At 37.7% G+C, this 21,322-nt stretch overlaps 1 protein-coding gene across 3 annotated transcripts in view; it reads left to right on the top strand.

Moving 5' to 3' along the window:
• LOC150090018 (pleckstrin homology domain-containing family G member 4B-like) overlaps positions 1–21,322 on the top strand; it is a 1,014,666-nt gene that overhangs the window by 625,487 nt on the left and 367,857 nt on the right. For all 3 annotated transcript variants that reach the window (XM_090389713.1, XM_090389714.1, XM_090389715.1), the window contains one exon: positions 21,224–21,283. In XM_090389713.1, coding sequence (XP_090245839.1) covers positions 21,224–21,283 — 60 coding nt within the window. The remainder of the gene's footprint in view (positions 1–21,223; positions 21,284–21,322) is intronic.

Genomic DNA, 21,322 nt, shown 5'->3' on the forward strand with positions numbered 1-21,322 from the left:
TCATCCGTTGGAGATGTTAATGAGATCAACATTAAATTCTGGGACGATCCTCCCCGCCCAGACTGTAGAAGCGCTAACATCTCTCACCAATCTAAAAAGGGGGTGCGAAAGACGTGAAGAGCAATTACAGACCACTGAGTTTGAAATCTGTGCTAAGGTTACAATACAGGACCATCATCTTGATAGGAATGGTGTCCTTAGTGGATCACGGCATGGGTTTGTCAGGGGGGGGTCTGTGCTTACCTGACCAATCTAGTTAATTATTGTGACGAAGTCATAAAACAATTTTTACAAGAAAAATTGGATGCAAGAAACAATTTTTACAAGAAAAATTGGATGCAAGAAACAATTTTTACATTATTTGTCTTGGGTTTATTATTATTTTTATAGGGTTTCCTATAGAAGGGTATTATATAAACTGGAGCAAATTGGAGGACTATTGGTATGATTAAGGTAATTAATACTTCATTGGATTAATGGCTGGCTGAAAGATAGGAGATACATAGGAGAGTAGTCATAAATGGACGTTCCTTAGAGTGCATCATTGGTGAGGGATTAGCTAATCGATTAAAATAGTTTTAATTGCCCTAATCATGTAGATTAGTTTATTTACAAGTTTATGCCCTGGAAGAAAATCTAATGGGGGCTTGACAGAGAGAGCCAAATTTCTAGTTTTATGCTAGGCGACGCTCTGCTGGCATACCTGGCACTCGTGGGTAAGATCGCCATCCTCCCCACACCGAGTGGAAAAGATCTGAGTTCGAGTCCCGTCGATGACGGGAGGAATTTTGATGTGCCCGTTTCACAACGTGACTGAGTTAATCGGTCTCAAGCGAGGGTAGCATAGTTTTTTTTTTCTCCAGGAAACTCGGGTTTTTTCGCCCAGCAAACAGAAAATCGCCCTCAGAACACACGCAACTTACAGACAATATACACGGAGAAATATGACCTTATTTGCTAATGCTCCTAAATCCCTACTACAATCTGGCATACCTGGTAAAAAACTTAGGGGATTCTGATGCAGTTCCAGTTACTACGGGCTTGAGGAGTGTGCGGATCTAATATAATAGACCTGTGCAGGGCTCTAGGATAAAACCTACCGCACAGATAACCTTTAACAAACCCATCTGCTGATATTCAACTAGATTGGAGTTCAGGTTTGGGATGAAAAACAGAACTGCGCACAGGTGCCAGCCAAGTCTCCGCATGAACGTGTGCCTGTTGGACATTGCATTGTAAATTGTGTTTGTACAGTTTAAATATATTACCAAAATAACCTTTAGTTTGACATTAATGATTTTTTTTATAATTATTAAGTATTTTTATTATTACTATAATAAATAATAATATTTATTATTGAATATTAAGTTTTACTGTTACTAGGCAAATATTTCTTTTTGTTATGAACATGAAAAGCCGTTTATCTTGTTATAAAAGAGGCCTGCTCCTTGGCGTACCTTACTGTTCTAGTCTTATGAAGCATTTTAACCCCAAGCTAAAAACCCCCTTGGCATATCCTGCCGTCTCAGGAAGAAATATAGACTAAATCATCCATCTTATGATAGATGATAATGTAGATCGTCCTGTTTTTGTACGTGCAGACTACAAGTTATTAAATTATTATTTAATTTTTTCTAGCTTGAATCCCAGCTGTTAGGGGAAAAAATCAAAATACTTGTATTTATAGGAAAAAGAAAAAATATATGCAGATTCTGTTGCTACTAAAAACGTAAAATCAACAAAAAAAAACAACAACAACAACATTCTACACCTTTTATGACAGAGACTTGTTTGTTTTTCCGGTTTATTTAAACAGAAAAATGGGTTTCTATGTATATGAAAGAAGAATACTATCTGCTTTTAAATGTCTTCCTTTAGACAATAAAGAAAAGCTTGCTTGGTAACTCGTGATATAAATACATTCTTCCACCAAGTAAAAGGTACATGTGAGTTTCAACCTTTGCGACTAGATGACTATTTTCAAAGACTTTCAATAAAGAAAGTACAGTCTATGGGCCGTTGGAGAAAGGGGGAATATGATACCCCCAGTATCATACTCTTCCTGCTCCTTGGCGTACCAGTGCTGTCATCCTTTCTAGAATTGTCACATGCCATTTTAGTAATGTATTTGTTTCGAGGTTTATTGTACACCCTTTTGCCAACTATTAAGTTTAAAAAATGGGAACTAGTACTAGGCTAAACGATGCATCTATTGCAGTGAGCAAGGAGGAATAGCCTTGCTAAGATGTTGCGTTTAGTGGTATGGAATGGGCAGCAAATATTGTGTAGAAAATATAGATAGAGATAAAGAGTTCTAAGCTAAAAGCATTAGCTAGGATTGCGATGGATTAGAGACTGAGCGAGAGGTCGTTTTTAAAAAATGGACTGTTAAGGCATATTTTTTTTTGCAAATCCATACTAAAGGTGGGTTTTTGAATTTGGTTCTTATGCCGCTAGGTTGCGTTATTAAAATGAACTACACACTGTTGATTTTGATTATTAAAAAAAAATTCCATACACTCGTACAGATGCTCAGTTATATCGTAACCAACAATTGTTACAATAGAGCAAACAGGACCAGTCGTTGGGGGTGGGGAATTGCAGCAAGTGAAGCCTGGATTCCCGAGGAAAGTTCCCCATCCCCAGATTAAAACAAAGAGGGAGCATATCGGGCCCGACAAGGGGAACCGGATAGCCTCAATGTTAATTCTTGCACCCGGGCACCCCTGCACCAGTTTACCGGCCCCCAAGGACAAAAATGACAGAATTGTAAACTGCGGTTGTGCTGAAGTGCCTCCATATATTTGCAAGGCCGAATTTCCGCCCATACGAATAAGACCATATCTAGGGCCCTGTAATTTCCCAAGCCGTGATAGTTTCCGGCTCAGTTCTGTTTCAGTATTAGATTATTTTTTTAAAATTAGGCTCGTGTAAAATTGCTATAGTATTTGAGACTATAGTACGTGCTGTAATCAATACAGCATACCATTTTTAGATAAAAAGAGGTCTCAAATGAATGTTGAAGCATCATTATTGAAAATATATTTCCGAATCCTCTTTCTTTGTCGGAACCCGTATCTTGATATTTTGTCTGAGGCCCGTGTATGGCTATTTTGTGTAGGACTTAAATTTATTAATACTCCCTTGAAATTTTGTCCCAGTTGCTGAAGGTTAGATTTGTTTTTATGTAAACGTTTAAATAAATAAATAAAATTTAATTTTTTTTAAATTAAAAACAGGAACCTTGTTTACCGAGATGTTTTTGATAACAAATTCCTTTTCAAAACTTAAATAATTCATGCCTAAAAATTGCAATTTTTACCCTTAGACCGAGAGTAATTAATAAAACATCATATCTCATATTGCTCTACTGATGAACTTCATCTAGTTATCATAACTGCCTACAGATGGCGCAGTTCTTAAATTTCTCTACTTTCTTGCAAATTGCCAAAACTGCTGTAAAGCACCGATGGCATTTAATTAAATATACAAGAGACGTGATAAATGGATGATAAAAATGTATTATCGCTGTTTGAAAATGAGGGAAGTGTCAAGACTGCAGATAAATGAAACAGGAAGTTTGTGCTGGAACCCAATCAGTGTTTAGTTATCAGCTTAATCACGTCTGGTGAGGGTGTGGCCTAGAAAAAGAAGGATCATCTCAACCCACAAAACTAAGAGTAAGTTTGATAGCCAACGTTGGTAGGCCGTTCTTCAGCGTGCAGAAGTGGGCAAAGAGTCCTCGCACGAAATCCAGTCTTAGCCAGCCATCTCCCCTTCATATTAAACGCTTATGAAACTTTGTCACGCAATAAAAAGCCTTATGAGGTGGTAAATGTTTCTGGTTTTAAACTGTCACGTGCACTCTAGTTATTCACTTTAGAAATACATTAGAGATGATACATGGATTTGGGAGTGATTGCGGAAAATAATAAACAGATGTCTATCAAACGGGAAATTTTGTTTCGGAATTTTCTTGAATGATCGCGACAAAGAAAGAATTCTTCTATTACAGCTTTTATAAAATATTAATAGTGAAATGTGGTTCTGCATTGCATTGAGATATTGTCCATATGTAGATTTAAAATTAAATAAAGTGATGCCTGTAGTAAGCAGCAGCAAGGAAATGGTTTGGTCGCAATTTAAATCTCTAATACTTTTTGTGGGTCTGAATATGGTTTACTTTTTTTCTTCTTCCGCAAATGAGAAATCCCGTAAGTTCATTAATTCATTGAAATGCTGGCATATGTTGAGATAAATAGGGATAGTAAGCTTCATCTGAATTGGCCCTTACAATCGCAGTTTCTGATACTATATGCATTACGTATTTTCTCAATATTTCTAAATTTATTAACTCGAATTTATTGTTATTTCTGATTCTATACTTATCAGAATTTTGGAGTTGACAACTACATTAAAATTTCTTAGAATAGAGCTGTTAATGCCTTGGAATTTCTCAGTGGTGTTTGATGACTACTATTACACAGTTTTTCAGTAACAAAGGACAAATGTTTTTTGTCTTCTTCTGGAAATCGAGTTTTATGTCCAGCAAACAGACCGATGAATACACGTAATAAAAACACAGTACGCTGACGCCTCAGAGCCTTAGTTGTTTGGTACTTAATAGACTCCTAATCTAACCTATACATTGCACCTCTTATCTTGTTATTCATGTATGTAGGTTATGTTATATATTGTATTAAAGGGATGCAACGTTATTGACTCTTCTTGAGCCAGCGCGGTTTATTTTACTCCCACGGATTGTGATGCTTCTTGGCCTCGTTCAGTTGCCTGCCATGATTGCAAATCCTAAGTTCTTATGCCAACTGTGTGTTTTAATTCATAAAGGTAAGTTGACTTAATAGGTCGTTTATTTTCTTTAAGGAACACACTTTCTTTGCCCACGTTTAAAAATGGATATAATCCTTCCCCTTTTTTCCAAGTCTGGTTACAAGCTATTGAAGTGTAGCAGTATCAACAAATTTAAAGACTTCTTCACTATAAACTTGAAGAGAACCAAGGTACTGCATTTGCGTAGCAGTAATCTCAGAATAGCATATAGTTGGATGGAACTGCACTCGTTGTAGTGCGGAATGAAGACCTAGGGATGATTGTACAGTTGAACATGAAGTTTTCTGATCAGTGCAGACAGGCCACTAAGTGACCTCATGAGATTTTGCAAATGGCATACAGGAATTTGTCCAGCAGGGACGAAGAAGTGATTATCTCATTGCATAAGGCCACATGTCGAGCACTTCATGCAAGTCTGGAGGTCTTAATTTTACAAAATATTTGGATCTGTTGGAACGGGTGCAGAGAAAAGAAGAGAAACAAGATTTGTCAGGGCCAAAAAAGGGTGCTCTTACTAGGAAATACTTGAGTTCTGCCAACTCTAGAGATTGCGAATTAGGCATCTACAAGGAGACCTGAAAAGATCAAAATATAATTAAATAATAATTTTTGAAAAGGCAAAAAATAGCATTAATTTAAGAATTTCGAAATAGGTATAATCCTAATTTTTGAAATTATCTTAATGAAAATTAAATAATAATTTAATTATTAATTAATTAATTATATTATATTATTAATTATACAATAAAGCGGACCTTTTCTGAATCAGCTAAAAATAACAAAATGAAATAAAAAATAATAATATAAAATAAAATAATAAAACAAAATAGAATATTCGTACTATTCCCATTCCTACAAAGTAATCATCCGATTCTGTTTTGAAATTAAGCAGACTCACTGCCTCTACCAAATTGTGAGGCAACTTATTCCAGTGTTTGATAACCTGCTTTCCATAAGTGAACTTCATAAGATCCAATCTTCTGTTATTCTCTGGGTTTTATATTTGCGTTCTCTGTTTCTTGTCTCACCTACGAGGGAGAACAGACTTTCCTCGTTCATTTAACTCGACCCCTTCAGCACTTTATACCTCAATCAGATCTCCTCTTAGATGTCCAGTTGTCATACTTTGCAGTCCACACTTTCAAAGCTGCTCTTCATATATGAATCTATTTTCCCGCATCACTAATCTGAGCGATCATCTTTGAACCCTCGCCAGAAGTTCTATGTTGTGATATTCAGACCTGAATACAGTACTCCAAATGCGATCTAGCCGTTCTTGTACAGAAGGACAATAACGCCCTTCTCTCTACCAGCAAATGTCTTATGAATCATTGGCAGGATACCATGTGCTTTCCTAGCCGCCTGTTTGTAATGCCTGGAAAATTTCATATTAGGTTGAATTGTAATACCCTTTTTTTTCTCTCTCTTGGACTACTTCAGCTTCTTTCCCCTTAGCTTAAACATGACTCCAGGATTTCTGTTCTCCAAATTCCTCGCCTATTACTGTGTGGCTGCAGCTCAAATTAAAAAAAAAAAAAACAGCAGCAGGTCTTTGGGTTTATATTTTCATATTCCAAATGGCCTTAAGGTGCAATGTTCTACATACTGTATATAGACAGATTTTTCTCAACGAACAAACATATCGTTTCTCTGCATTGGCATAGCATGCAATTATGGCGTGACGCTGGATTAGGGTAACAGTCATAATTAAGCTAAAATGTTCTGTTGCAATGCAAATTATAATATGGGTGAATGTTATGTTGTGTACGGAATAAATAAGCTAAAGTATATTAGTCGGCATTGTTCGTTCTTTCCATATTCATCCTGTTAATCTCGATGGATACATGTTAGATTCTAGAGCAGCTGCTTGCTCCTGAATGCTCCAAATGTTCTTATACCTCCTCCCCTTCCTCAACCCTAGCACAGTAACCGCATTCTGCCATCTACTGCATTTTTATGTAGTGCCTGATCTCCATATTTTCCCAGCTCCTAAACGTCCAGCGAGATTCGTGGGAAACTACCCATTTCTTCGAAAACCGGGTAGGCAGTTCGTTGACGTTCGCGTGCCCAGTTCTAATCTTACTTGCGTTCCCTTACCCCTTCCCCCATTTCTCCCCGCATATATCTCATTCTTGTAGTCAACTGTAACTCCTCCTTTCTTTGCCACAATGTTTACTCGTGCCTAGCCTCCCGACACGATACCGGCTGTGATTAGGAGTATTCATAAGGCTTATGGGGTCAGAAAGCAGAAGATAGACTTGTGGCTCAAAAAGCATTATTTTTAATCTTAAAGGCTCCCTCTCCTTTACTATAGAACATTTTTGGTTTTCGCTTCGCGGTTGGTTACCATCACCTTGTCAGATCTCATATAACTTGAGGATGCGATGACAGTACCTACTGCTGGGGTGGGAAGGGAAGAAGGGAGGGGAGGGTGTTCAGAGAAATAGCGTTCGCGATTCGAAATGTCTGGCGTGACCTAGTATAGTCTTGTTGAGAGAAGATACTCTCACTGCCTCTCTGGGTTTGTCTGTTGACTGGTTGTATACGATAATGATGTGAAATAGGAGTTCCAAATACAGAATAATTTCTTGAAAGTGAAAACGGAAGTCTTTCAGTATATCGCGTAGTTAACAAGTGGTACCGGTTTGAGATCTAAAAGTCTTCGTAATTGGAAGAAGAAATATAGAATTAAAAAAAAAACAAAAAAAAAAAAAAAAACGGATTAAAGTAGTAGGCACTGTTTAGTAACATTTTGTTTTCTTTGACTAAAAACTGCACTAGTTAAGGAAAATTTTCTTCCGGTTTCTTTCACATAGATGTTGATAATGTCGCAGCCTCTCTCTCTCTCTGTCATTTTTTTACAATTTTTTTTAACACAAAACAAGTTTCTCTGAAATAGTTTTTCTTTTTGTCCCTGATTGTGGCTGTTTTCCCCAGTGAAAAGTTATATAAAGAGCTGTTAATCTTAGTCTCTCTGGCATGAACTCCCCTAAGAAATACAGAATTTATTATCGATTAGTATGTACTCATAAGACCTAATTTTCTTTTACTTTACCTTCCAGCAATTTTACAAAGCATTGTGCCACTTTCCATCGGATCGAAATAATAATTAGTGAAAGAAGACTGATGTTCAACATAATTTGCTTCCGCAATAATGATAATTTACATAGAATTAATGATAAATTTCAGAACTGAAATCTCTGCAGGCAGTGAAAATTGTCACCTTTTTTTCCTATGTGACCTTAGGTGTAATATTTAAGTCCTTCAGTTTCGAACAGATGGACTAAAATTTGCCTAAAGCTAAGTGAAAAGGGATAGAATATAGGTCTTCGAGGGAACAGAAATATGTAGGTCAGGGATGTTCAAGGCATGCACTGGACCCATTCCAGCTAGCAAGAGTCGGTGGCTTTTTTTTTTTTCTATGGTTTTATATGAAAATATACACTTGTAAAGAAATAATCGTGATGCGTTCATTCCCAAATGAGATTATTCAGAGCAGTTCTTTTTTCACTTATTATCTGTAAAAAATCAAGTATGGTGGTGATATCAGTCTTCTTTCGAAGTTAAACAGGCTTAATAACTATTTGTCCTGGGCTTAAATAATTTCTAGTAAGAATTCGTAAATATCTATATCTAGAATTCTGGAGCTTAAAGAATTTTCAAATTATCTTATAGCACTTTTCGATCCAGAAATTTCTATCTTTATTCTCTTGCTGATGTTAGGTAGAACTCAATTAATGGTAAATAGCTGTAAGTACAGCGACTTTCGGCAGAATTGCTTAGTTATCCATTTAAGACCCGAAATGGTAATTTATTACTAGAAATCTTACCTTCTTTAAATTCTGGAAGAAGGAAAAGAATATTGATTTAACCTCACATTCTCCTTAATATTGTCCCCATAGGGTACGTTATCATATCACGTATGGAAGCGTTCCTGTTATCTGGCCTACACCACTGAAGGTGAACTCAATTACAAATCACCAGAACTCATTCTTCAACACCCTTATAGCTGAACTCAATCACGCAATAAAGTGGAACGCAGTGAAAGCGTTCCTTCATAGATCTCCAACTGTACATTTGTCAGAGGGTGTACATAACTCTTCTAACTCCGTCACAAAATTAATGACTTGTCAGAAGGCTGTTAGGTGCCGCTGCTCTTTTGTTTACTAGAACAACATCGCCTTATCTGGAAATAAATCGGTGCACGAGTGGGTTTACAGACATACTATTTAGTTTTATCAGCATTGGCTGCAATAATTAATGTATACGTTATAAATGGGCTTATATCTGCAGTATATCATCAGTAAATACATGATATCCTCTTAGCTTTAAGGACTCATCAGGGAGATCTTAAAGAAAGTTTTGTTTGGCTTGCTCATTCTGCTTTTTAATCTGGTAGGAATGCATTCTCTTTTAATCCTCTTCCTGTTAGTTCTTATATTGGATGAAGAAAGAAACTGCTGGCAAAAATAAGTAGACAAATAAGCCTTCACTCATAGGTCATAGTCTCTGTCTAGGCGATGCTGGAGATTAAGAGAAAGCACACACATACGTACACACTTGCTACTACATGAAATCTCGACTGTCAGTTTCGCAGATGTAAAGAAATCGGAAACTGTCAAGTACCTCTTAGTGGGAGGGAGATCTATTCGAATTGGCTTCCTGCAGATAGCAATGCCTACAGTACAGAATGGCGAGCTTTCCAAAATGGCCGTCATCGGTGGTGGTGGTTCTGATAGTCAATCAAGAAAAAGGAATCGGCCGTTTGCTCAGGTAGAAACGAGATCGACTGTCTGAAGCAAACATGAACTACAAGCCAGAAAAGAATTTAAAACATAGACAGACGGAATTAAAAATTAGATTACTTGATTTCTTCTTGAGCGATTGATGATAACGAATTGTCATTTCATGAGAACGCTCTAGCACCGTGTTCCCTACTGTCTTTTATTGTTATCTTTATGGAACTTTATGCATGCACTGTTATAGTTAACAGAAGTTAAACCGGAAGTTTTTGGCTGCATTATCTCTTATCTATCCACCTGTCAGGTGTCTTTATTAACGTTAGTGAAAAGGCTGTAGTGATAAAAAAAAAGGAAAAAAAAAGTGCCTATCCAGTTGCGCTTTGTACTTTACCTAACTATCAACCTCTACCACTGTGGCAGGCAGTTCATTGTAATGATCATCTGTAACGCACTGCCCGAAAGTAAACTTTATGAGATTCAGCCTTCTGTTACTCCCCAAAATTTTGAATTTGTGCCCTGCAGTTCTTCTCTTTTCTGACAGTGAAAATATACTGCTTTTCATTTTTCTGATTCCCGTTCAGGGGATCAGAAAAATGAAAGGAGGTTGAAAAGCTTCTAACCTCTCATTGACGGAATGATGGAAAGTTGTGTAAACAAATTTATTTTTCAACGTGGTCCCCCTTAAGTGAACACACTTTCTGGCACGATCCAGTAGCTTCCATAATCCGCTCAAATAAATTTCAGAAAATTTTTCACTCAAATCAGTTGTTGATTGCGTACATCACAGCATTATTACTTTGGAATTGCTGTCTTTTCAAGTCCTTATTGAGATTTGAAAATAGAAAATAGCCAGACGGAGCCAAATCCAGTGAGTAGGGCAGATTCTGTAATAGCTCGAACCCACAGTCATGCAATGTTGCCTGAGTTACAAACGCTGTGTGCGCCGATGCATCGTCTTGATGCAAAATGACTCCTTTGGTCAATTTCTCGCGTTTCTTGAGCTTCAGTTTCTCGCAAAAACGTCTCATTCGGTTAGAATAATGCTGGGCATTGACAGTTGCACCTTGTTGCAGGAAATCAACGATGATCACTCCTTCTGCATCCCAGAAGATGGATACCATGACTTATCCAGCCGAATTCTACACTCGAAACGAAACATGCATGCACCACTTTCGAAATGGTGTACGCATGTTTCGTCCGTAGTGACATACAGCCCCCAAAACTGAGCTTCATTAGCTTCAAAATGATAGCACTTCAATATTTCCCGCTTCTGGTCTGCATTCAGTGTTTTAGGGACCCACCTCAAAGAAATCTTCTTCATTCCTAAAAAATTCACCAGAATATCGTGAGATAGCTCATGGGAAATGTTGAATATTATTATTATTATTATTATTATTATTATTATTATTATTAGCCATATGGTGCAAGGAAGCCTGAGGCTTATGCTGCAGTCAAAAAAAAAAAAAAAAAAAAAAAAATTTCTGAACTACCCCAAGAGACAGAGAGAGAAATAAGGGAATCACCAAGGAAGAGAAGAATGATGATATCCAGCTCAGGACCCTGGGTGTGCCAAGCCCATACTCACCAGATGTGAGCCCCTGGGGTTATTGTCTCAATATGCTTCTGCGCTATTTTGCGGTCTTGCATGTATCAGGTCATGACTGACCTGATACATGATAAAGTAACAGACCTTCGACTTGTGTGCATCTTCAACACTGTGTCGTCCACACTTAAATTTTGCAACCCAGGTTTTGACCGAGGCATCTGAAGGACGAGATTCCCCTAACTTTTTTCTGCATGTCTTCATGAATTTCTTTCTGCGACATTTCCTTTAAATGAATCTACTCAATGACTGCGCTGTGCTTGATTATCTCAACAGTCGATCTTTAGTCACCTTCCACACTTCAATGCTCTCTGTAAAGGAGAAGAATATAGTTAGAAACCTGAAATTTTCTGTGCACACACAAGAAGAGTCACAGCACAGCTCGGCAATATTTTCTTTCACGAAAACCTTTGCCATCTATATTAGGCTAAAAACCTTTCAACCCCCCTTCGTATACCTTTATCAAATCCTCTCTCTAAGATATCTAGCTGTTAGCACCCCCTATCAATATAGTTGCCCTTCTTTGAACCCTTTATAGAAGTTCTGTATCCTTCAAAAGTTTGGCCTCCAGACCTGAACGCAATATTCCAAATACGGTCTCGCCATCATCTTATGTATTGAGACAACGACATCCTTTCCTCTGCGAATACTACCTAATATACTGTATTTAAACGCCAACGTGAATTAATCAAAAGTTGAGGATATACTCTGTTTTACTGGAGCCCAGTGACCCTTCCTTTTTTTACCAAGTATTTTTCTCTAATTTTCCCTGCATGGAATAAAATTAATTTCTCGTATAAAACTAGTTCAAAAATTATTTACTCTATAAACAAATTTTTGAGTGAATTTTATAGTATTTCCAGGTTTATCTTTTGAGGGCTTCTTTCTAAATAAAACATGCATAACTATGTTAATCTAAGACGTAATCCATATTCTATTTAACCTGTATCCACTGAAACAAGTCTTCATTCATAAAACATGCACCAGAATATCGTGAGATCGCTCATGGGAGATTTTGAATGTTGTCTAAATGTGCTTCTATCTTATTCTGCGGTCTTGCATGTATCAGGTCATGAATGGCATCCAGATTTACAGATGTCGACACACTAACAGGCCAAAGTTATCGGTGCAACGAACTGAAAACCTCCCAGAAATTTCTAAAATGTACCCCTAGGGACCGTGTCGCCTTCTTTGGAAATCACTGCTCTGTTTGCTTGAAGAAAGCAGAGAGTATGTAGTTTATACCAGGGTATATACCACAAAGTGTATATCTTCCACTAAAGCTCTAGTTAGTAGCACTCTGTTTAAACAACCAGTGCTAATGAGATCATTGAATATGATGTTACTTCACTAGTTTACAAATGTTTGGTTTTACAGCAGTGCCATCTATATCGGTCTGACAATGCAAATGTCCCATCACGAATTTCTAAAACGTCTCCTTGGAGGCGGTGGCGCTTCCGTTGGAAATCGAAAAAAAATAAAAAAATTAATAATAAAAAATAAACCATATATCCTACATTCCAGAAATTTATGCCATTTGAAAACACTTCCATAATTGCTACACAGATCTCTGACATGATCTCAAGTATTAATTGGCTCTCAGGTCATGAATGGTATAATAACATAACTTCACTACTTTCTGCATATCCAATATGACACTATTTTGTAGCAGTTCTGTTCCTCATTGGATGAAATCTGTGAAATAAATTGGCTGGCTTTTAACTTGTGATTGCAATGATACTTTCAAATTTAAGATTAACAAAAAAACAAACTATAAATATACTTTCTCGTTACAATGAATAGTTAAGTCGATATTTGTTTGATGATAGAAGAGGAGTCGCTATAAATAGCCATAAAAATTAAACTTAAGCAGCCGTCAGAAACTAAGAGCTGCACAAATAGAACTAATAACCTAAATCTTAATGCTACCCCGTGAAACAAACTGCAATACTTCCTCTCTCTCTCTCTCTCTCTCTGCGAGAAAAGAACGTGCAGCGAACTGCAACATATGACTATATTGTTGTACCTACAAAACTTTTTGTTTCGCGTCCGGGGCTGGTTTCTTTTTGGGTTCTTTACACGGCGTTCATGCAAGCATCTTATTAGTACAGATAGCCTGCCACAAAGGAGAAAAGGTTGGCGTACCTTGTGAAGACATGCGGGCTTAAAGAATGAGAGAAAATATAGGTAGTCAGCAGGAGGGTGCAGCGCCTACGCGCGTAGTGTCTTTATGTCTATGAACCCATAACAGCCTCCGACTTGTCAGCTGCTTGAGTTAAGTTTACTATTTATAGACTGCGAGACAGCAGACCAAGTTATTATGAAGAGAGAAGTGCAACTGATTATCTACACAAGACTTAATGCTTACCTTAGGAAAACACTTTTTTCTCTTGTTTCTTCTATTATTGGAAATTTGAAAACCGTATTTAAACCAACACTGCTATCTTCCTTGTTTTTGTTTTAATTCTTAAAATCGCGAAGGAAAATGTTTAAAAATTTACTAAGAATGATAGCTGAGGCTGATCTGTTTTATTTATTGATTAACTTCTTTTCTTTAAATTTAAGAAAGGACTTATAACATGTATACTTATTGTTCTATAGCTTCTTTCCAGTTGTAGAAAGTTTAGTTTGTCTTTTGGAATTAATTTGTCTGAAATACTCTTATTTCCGCTGAGACTTAAAGAGGAAATGGCGTGTGTGAGAGAGAGAGAGAGAGAGAGAGAGAGAGAGAGAGAGAGAGAGAGAGAGAGAGAGAGAGAGAGAGAGAGAGAGGAAGGAAATACCCTCGAGCGATCTTCACAACTTAAATGTGGAGAAACCCCCTACGCTTTCAGGGAGACATATTTACTCTCAGCCGGGACCATGGAAACTGCTTCTCCACTTTTCTCTGTCGTTGTACCCTGCATCCGGTAGCGTAATATGGACGATGAAATAAAGTATTCAACTGCTTTTCTATATTTTCTAAATCACTTCCCAGAAGTTCTTGCACTTTCTCAGATAAACTGCAATTTAAGAAATTTTTTTCATCGATAATTGAACTTCTGGATTAAAAGTAAAACTGGTGTTAGTATTGGAATCAACAGGCCAAATGATGCGAGGAACAGTTCTTCCATTTCTAAAAAATAACCATCCAATTCCACCTTAAACCTTGCCAGACGACCTATCTCAACTACATTGGGAAGTAGCTTATCGACAACATCCAGCCCAAAGGTGAATTTCGTGTAATCTTACATTGCTTCGTAGAATTTTATATTCGTCTCCTTGTTCTAAACTGATGTGCAAAACTTAAGGACCAGTCAGGTTTTCGCCTGTAGCTTCTCATAAGAGTCGCCTGGAAATGGGAAAAGCATACCAAAGGAACCTCGTGAGGTACAAAAATGATGAAGGAAACAACACCAACATAACAACGGAAACAAAACGGTACAGAGGGACTTTATTCAAAAATGGCAACATAGCACTGGCTGCCATGATACAGATGCATCACTGCCAAAGATGGAACAAAGGGAAGAGGTGGTCCTCTGTAGGAGATATGGCCGCCCCTAATGTCGATGCAGGCTTTGCACCGTCTGTCCATACTTAGAACAATGTTGTTGATAAGTTCTTGCGCTAGCATCGTCCGGTACCCTGTCAGCGCCATCTTCAGCTAGTGAACATTTTCCGGTGGGTGTAGACATGCCTCTAGGCGTCTCCCCAATGTGTTCCATATGTGTTCGATGGGGTTTAGATTGTGAGAAACGGGCAGGCCAATCCATACAAACAATATCTTCACTTTCCAAAAGCATATCAACAGTTGGCGTGTGGCGATATCATCCATAAACATGAACTCAGGGCCAATGGCACCTCGGAACAGACGCACATTGGGAAGGATTGCCTCAGTACAGTAGCGTGCACCGGTTACAGTACCGCCTATGGTTGTGTACATCCATCCAAGATAACGCCTGCCCAGACGAGAACACCTCGACCGCTATATCGATCCCTTTCAGTGATGTTTGCGGAGTGATACCGTGTGCCAACCTCTCGCCAGATTAGCTGACGTCCAGAATCGCTGCTGAGACTGAATCTACGCTCATCAGTAAAGAGTACCTTACCCCATTGCGCTGCTGTCCAGTCCTTGTGTTCGATGCACCACTGTAAACGGTGTCTCCGATGGGCAGGTGTTAAAGGGACACAGCGTACTGGCCGTTGGGCAAACAATCCACCATTGTGGAGTCGCCTGTCTACAGTAAACCGCGATATCCTGCGTCCTGTGCAACTGGTTTGCAATGGATCCCGCTGTCTGGTGTCGGTCCCTCTTGGCCTGTAGGAGTATATAGCGGTCTTCATTGGGCATTGTTTTTCGCTGACGACCGCCATTGGTCCTTCGAACAGCTGTACCTGTCGTTCTGGAGGCCGACCACGCACGTGAGATGATGCTATGGTAATACCGAACTCTGCAGCCACACTCCTCGCACTTCGAGCTTCCCAATTATTCGACCCCGGGTGAAGTCATCCAGATGTTGTCTACTGGCCATTTCGTTGTCTGTAGCACTGTATGAAACCAATCGAACGTCTGTAACAATCGGGCTCACCATTCGGTAATTTGCACATAACTGCTGAACTGGTGCTTTTATCTGTTTATGTGAGCCCTCTCATCACGATTCAAATTTTTGCATGTGCACCAGCTTTCTACTGAACGGCCACAGTTATGCAAATCACCACAAGCTGTTTCGTTTGATTTTGTGGTTGTAACCTTTAGAAATAGTGTATAAACTTTAGAAATTTCCTTAAGTTATGCACACCAGTGTAGTTTCACAGAGTGGATGCTATAGAGATTTTCATCACATCTATGAACCGTAATCTCGTACAAAACCGAGGAAGAATTTTCCTGCCTACTAACTTTTTTTATTGGTATGTTTCTTGTTCTTATTCTTGAATGAGACGGCTATCTATTTTTGCTCTGGCACCTTGTTTTAGAGAAATTCGTTTGTGATCGAACAGCCTATTAAGATACGATATTTCTCGCAGCCCCTAGACTGGTTCACTCATTCTTTTCTTCACGCAGCCACACAAGATCCACTCTTGACGCAGTGGTTCAAGCTGGACTGTTCTTTTCTTCTTCTGTTTGATACCAACTATTGATCTGAGAGCAACCCCTTGTGATGCAATGACTTAATGCGATTAATGGACTTATCAGGAATGTACATATCAGAACATGAACACTTCTATATTTCTTTTTGGGTATTATTAGTACGCGGATATCAGATTCCTGGTCCGGCTCCAAGTGCTAGGGATCTTAACCAACTAGTGGCAGTACGTGCTACATTATTATACTATATTATATGCATTACATAAATTATTTGACGGTATTTTATAGGTGGCGGGGTTGCCAGGAAAGCTGGCTGGGACTGCCAAGTTCAATAAACAAAAAAAAAAAAAAAAAAAAAAAAAAGCCCATTTGACTTTAAAGGAATAATGTCTTTCCTTTTTTATTATGCTATAAAATCATCAGAACACTATTTTCTCCCAGCGTATGCAAGGAAGCATCATTAATATTTCTTACGTACGAGTTGTTCTCATTTCAAGGCGAACAAGGAACAGGTGAATATTGCCTGTCTAAAGTTATCTCTCTACATTAGATCGGTGATTCTCAAACTGTTGTCACTGGAGACAGACATCGAGAAAAACACACTGTCGCGGAATATCTAAAGAGCAGTTTCCATTTGAATAGAGTATTTCTTAATCTGGAGACACCCCAAATTTCCCTGGTTGAGATTCACTGTACAGTATTAGGGCATTTTGTGCCCATTATCAGCTAGTTTTTTTTTTTTTTTTTTTTTTTTTTTTGTTCACAGGGCAATTCAAAAGTCTGAGGTGTTCATCGAAAATTATTTTTTGAAAATTCTGAAGGGACATTTCTGATGAACGTTTCATTTCAGGCCTGAGTAAATAATAAAGATAAATAAAACAGGATCTGTTTATGGTAAATAACACAAAAGATTTCTAAGACCAGTAACAAACTAGAATACATTAAATGTGCTGGCTACATTTCATTGTAATCTTTAGAGACTACCGTGTGGATGTCTTCGATGAAGGATTCACTGAAAACAGCACTGTATTTATATCCCTAAAGAATATAATTTGAATACATTTAGTGCTTTGGAAACAGACGAGATGGAAGACCTCAGTTTTTTCAACGGTCACCGAAGATCGTACCTTGTTCCTCTGGTATTTTTCAGCGACAAAAAGCAAAATATTCGTAAGGCTAAATTATGTAATTATGTAATTAATTGTAAATCGGTATAGTTATCTCTAACTGAATGAACATAGTCCAGACAAGACAGAAATTGTCCAGGTAGTAAACCGGATCAACACAATCAGCGCAATGGCTTCTCAGGGGCTCCAACTGTTAGATTTTTTTTATTTATGGGGTAGTTTAAAGTTATTTTTAATGCTGTGAACAGTTGAAGAAGTGAATAAAAAGGTAGTGCCTAATTTGCAATAATATATTTCTTCAATATTCAGAGTAATAATAATTTTGTATTTTAATATGTTTATCGCGTTTATTGTACCTGTTTCAAACATTTTCCTTTTTGAATGTAGATTTTCAGTCAATAGGCTGTACAGTTGGTAGAATCGCCGTCCTCCACACATCGGGTGGAAAAGACCCGAGTTCGAATCCCGTCAATGGCCTAAGGAATTTTTATGATTCTTTATCACAATGTGGATGAGTTAGTTTACTACACGTTGTGAAAGACTCAGGCGAGGATAGCATGTTTTTTTTCTCCCGGAAACTCTGGTTTTCGTCCAGAAAGCAGCAAATCACCCACAGAACACACGCAATTTACAGACATAATATATACGACGCAATATTTAAGTTGCTGATGCACCTAAAGCCCTACAACCTTTGTTATTCTTCATGAAGTAAGAATTTTTAAACCTTTGTTATTCTTCATGAAGTAAGAATTTTTAAACCTTTGTTATTCTTCATGAAGTAAGAATTTTTAAAGCTTTCAGAAGCTTTACAATATGATAAAGATATTGTCTCAAACTAGCTGATCCACAGTTTCGAAATTCAAATAATTACAAATTATTTCAGTTATTATTACTGTTAGCTTCCTCTTGTAGGAAAACATACCTTAGAAATGCTTTTTCGTTGTCGACAAACTTTTATAAAATGAAAGAAAGAATAAACGAATTCATAATATAGATACTAACCTTTTTATAAAAAAAAATCATCACATTTGCGATTACCATTTTACTCAATATATGCAAAACGGTATTGATTTAACCTTAGGAATATACGGAACTCTGTCACTTTCTGTCATAAAATGAGATGAATTAGTCATACACACAAAGATATGGACGACAAAATAAGAGATTTAACAGAAATATTTTGGAAATAATATATTAAAATGAGATGTAATAAAAGGATTGTTTCAAGGGTAAAGCGTGCTGCACTTTATTCGAATAAATGCCTCAGTGTGAAGGCATTTATTCGAATTATAAATGCCTTCATACTGAGACTGTTGCACTTCGCAATAAACTTAGTGTTCATAACAATGTACTCGTACAAAGCTAAGACTATTTTCCCAAATTTGTGCAGTAATGTTTTATGGCTTTCATAGCATGAAAATTTTGTCCTAAATTTATAACGGTTTTTTTTTTTTTTTTTTTTTGGATTTAATCATGGCACCACCATAGTTTAGTGGTTAGTGTTAAAATATAGGTTCGTTGTAGTATACGTTTCATATTCGTATCCCCATAATATCACAAAATGTGGTGAGGTGGATAAGGTCATTAAGCGTTAGTACGAGTATGTTATGCGTTGATTCGTAGTCAGTTTGACTGCTTTCTAGATTAAAAACCTGCGTGTCGGTGGAGAAAACCATACAACCTTCGACCTGCGAGACCGACTAATTCATAGGCGCCTCCGTAGCCAGGTGGGAAGGAGCAGCAGTGCGTAGCACACGCTTCTTGTTTAGACCGGGGTTCGAGCCGGTCACCACCAAATACGGAGGATGCGGAAAGGTCAGCGAATGACCACCGCTTATCCCGAAGCAATATGGCCTTAGTTGCTAATGCTCCTAAAAACCAAATAACAAACCGACTAATTCGTCCATGTGAGATTGGGAGGAAATGCTATAAATTTCTGCCGTCAAGATCGCATTCGATTGTCCTAGACTCAAACTCGTTCGCGACACGCTGTTAATTTTACTTGATATCTCATGGAATGGTCGTAATTCGAAGCCTAAAATACGTAGTGTTCGTTGGTAATAAGAAATTTTGATTGTTGGTAATAAGACTAGCTCCAGATTGTAAGATAATTGCAAGATCCGTTCATACCTATAACCTAAAGGGACTTGCTTTTGGGAATTAATAATAGTAACCTTTTATAGCACTGTGGATTAGAATTGTTCATTTTGTAGGTGTCCCGCAAATTCAACCAACGTGGTATATGCTATACATTATTATTATTATTTCTCGCTGGTGGGGATTCCACTCCGTGACGGGTACTGTTACCAAATGCGCAAGGTGATTGTTATGTCTGGTGTTACTGTTGATCGAGGAACACTCTGACTATCCGACAGATGTTCATGATTGCGACTTTCTGGAGTTCCTTGTATGTGTTGTCTGGGAGACATATTGCTTCTAGGCTGTTATGCTGGGTCTTTGGCACCATACCGGTGGCTAACACGATGATTGGGATGGTCATTACTTGTTGCATATGCCACATCTGTTTGATCTCCTTTCTTAGGTCCGTGTACTTTTTGATATTTTCCTCGTGGGTTTTCTGGAGGTTGCCAGTGTTGGGCACTGTTATGTCAATCAGATAGGTAGCCTTCTTGTCGACAAGGATTATGTCCGATCTGTTGTGCGGGATTATTTTGTCCGTTATTATGGCGCAGTCCCAGTACGGGTTGTGGTCTCTAGTACGGCCTTGGGGTTCTTATTTGTAATACGATATACTTTCTTTGATCAACTGGTATTTCCTCGCTAGCTTCTGGCTGTACTATCCTGGCTACTTGGTCATGTCTACGAGTGTTACTCCGTCTGGGTGATCATCTTGCATCCTGCAGTGATATGTTGGATCGTTTTTGAGGCCAGGTGGAATCGTCGGCATGTGTCATCTGACACTCCGGGCTCCTTGGCGATGTATTTTCTATAGTTCCTGGTGTTGATTACTTGGTCTTGGATTGCAAACATGAATCTTTCAGTCTCAGAGAAGAGCGTTTCGCTCGTGAGCCATGCATTGGAAGTTTTTATCTATGTGGTCTTGATGGTAGTTACTGTAGTGTCTACCATGAAGTGTCTTCTTTGCCCATCTTTCTTTGTTTGCTCCGTCTGAGCGGGAGGGGACTCCTCTCTTAGTTTGATTGGGTATATCGCTTATTTGTGTTCTTTATGACTTGGTAGAGTGCTGCCGTGTTTGTCTGAAAGTAATCTTTCTGTTGCTCGATGACATCTATCAGACCCTATTATTATTATTATTATTATTATTATTATTATGTTTGATACTCAATGATACAGTAGATTAGAATTACTATGTAGATAAATTGCTATCTCTGTTTGCAGTGCGCAATGTGCAATGTGTTGTGATTTCATTATCTTTTCTATTAGATAACAAATTTGTGTGCAAAAACTGTTGTAAATGAAGGATTTCAACTTGTTGTCAAGAAATTTACTTACGTTTTATTTACCATTTGGGTTTACTCACTGAACAGCATACTGGCTAGAAGGATGTATAGCATTAATTTTTGATAACATTACTATTAAAGTAGGATAACAACAAATCAAAATACGTATAAATATTATACATATATTTGTAATAACAATGATATATATTCCATTTAATTGCTATTATTGCATGGTATGTGCAAATAATCATTCATGTTCGATCTCCTTCACTGTTCTGTGCATTTTCTATTTATGGAAAAGCATAAGGATTATCAGACTTTCACTTATTTGACATTCTAATAAATTTATTCAGTTTCATGATTGATTTATAAATTAAGTGTTTTTTTTTAATTATTATTAATGTTCTCTGCAGTTTCGAAGACCAAGCCAGTCTTCCGATTCCAGCGGTGTGGAAAGTGAAGTGATTTCACCGGTAAGCATATTCCATATGTATAGTTTTAATTTAATTTAT

Source organism: Mastigoproctus giganteus, chromosome 2 (genome assembly GCF_048544385.1).
Source record: "Mastigoproctus giganteus isolate SK-2022 chromosome 2, ASM4854438v1, whole genome shotgun sequence".
Classification (NCBI taxonomy): Eukaryota; Metazoa; Arthropoda; class Arachnida; order Uropygi; family Thelyphonidae; genus Mastigoproctus; species Mastigoproctus giganteus.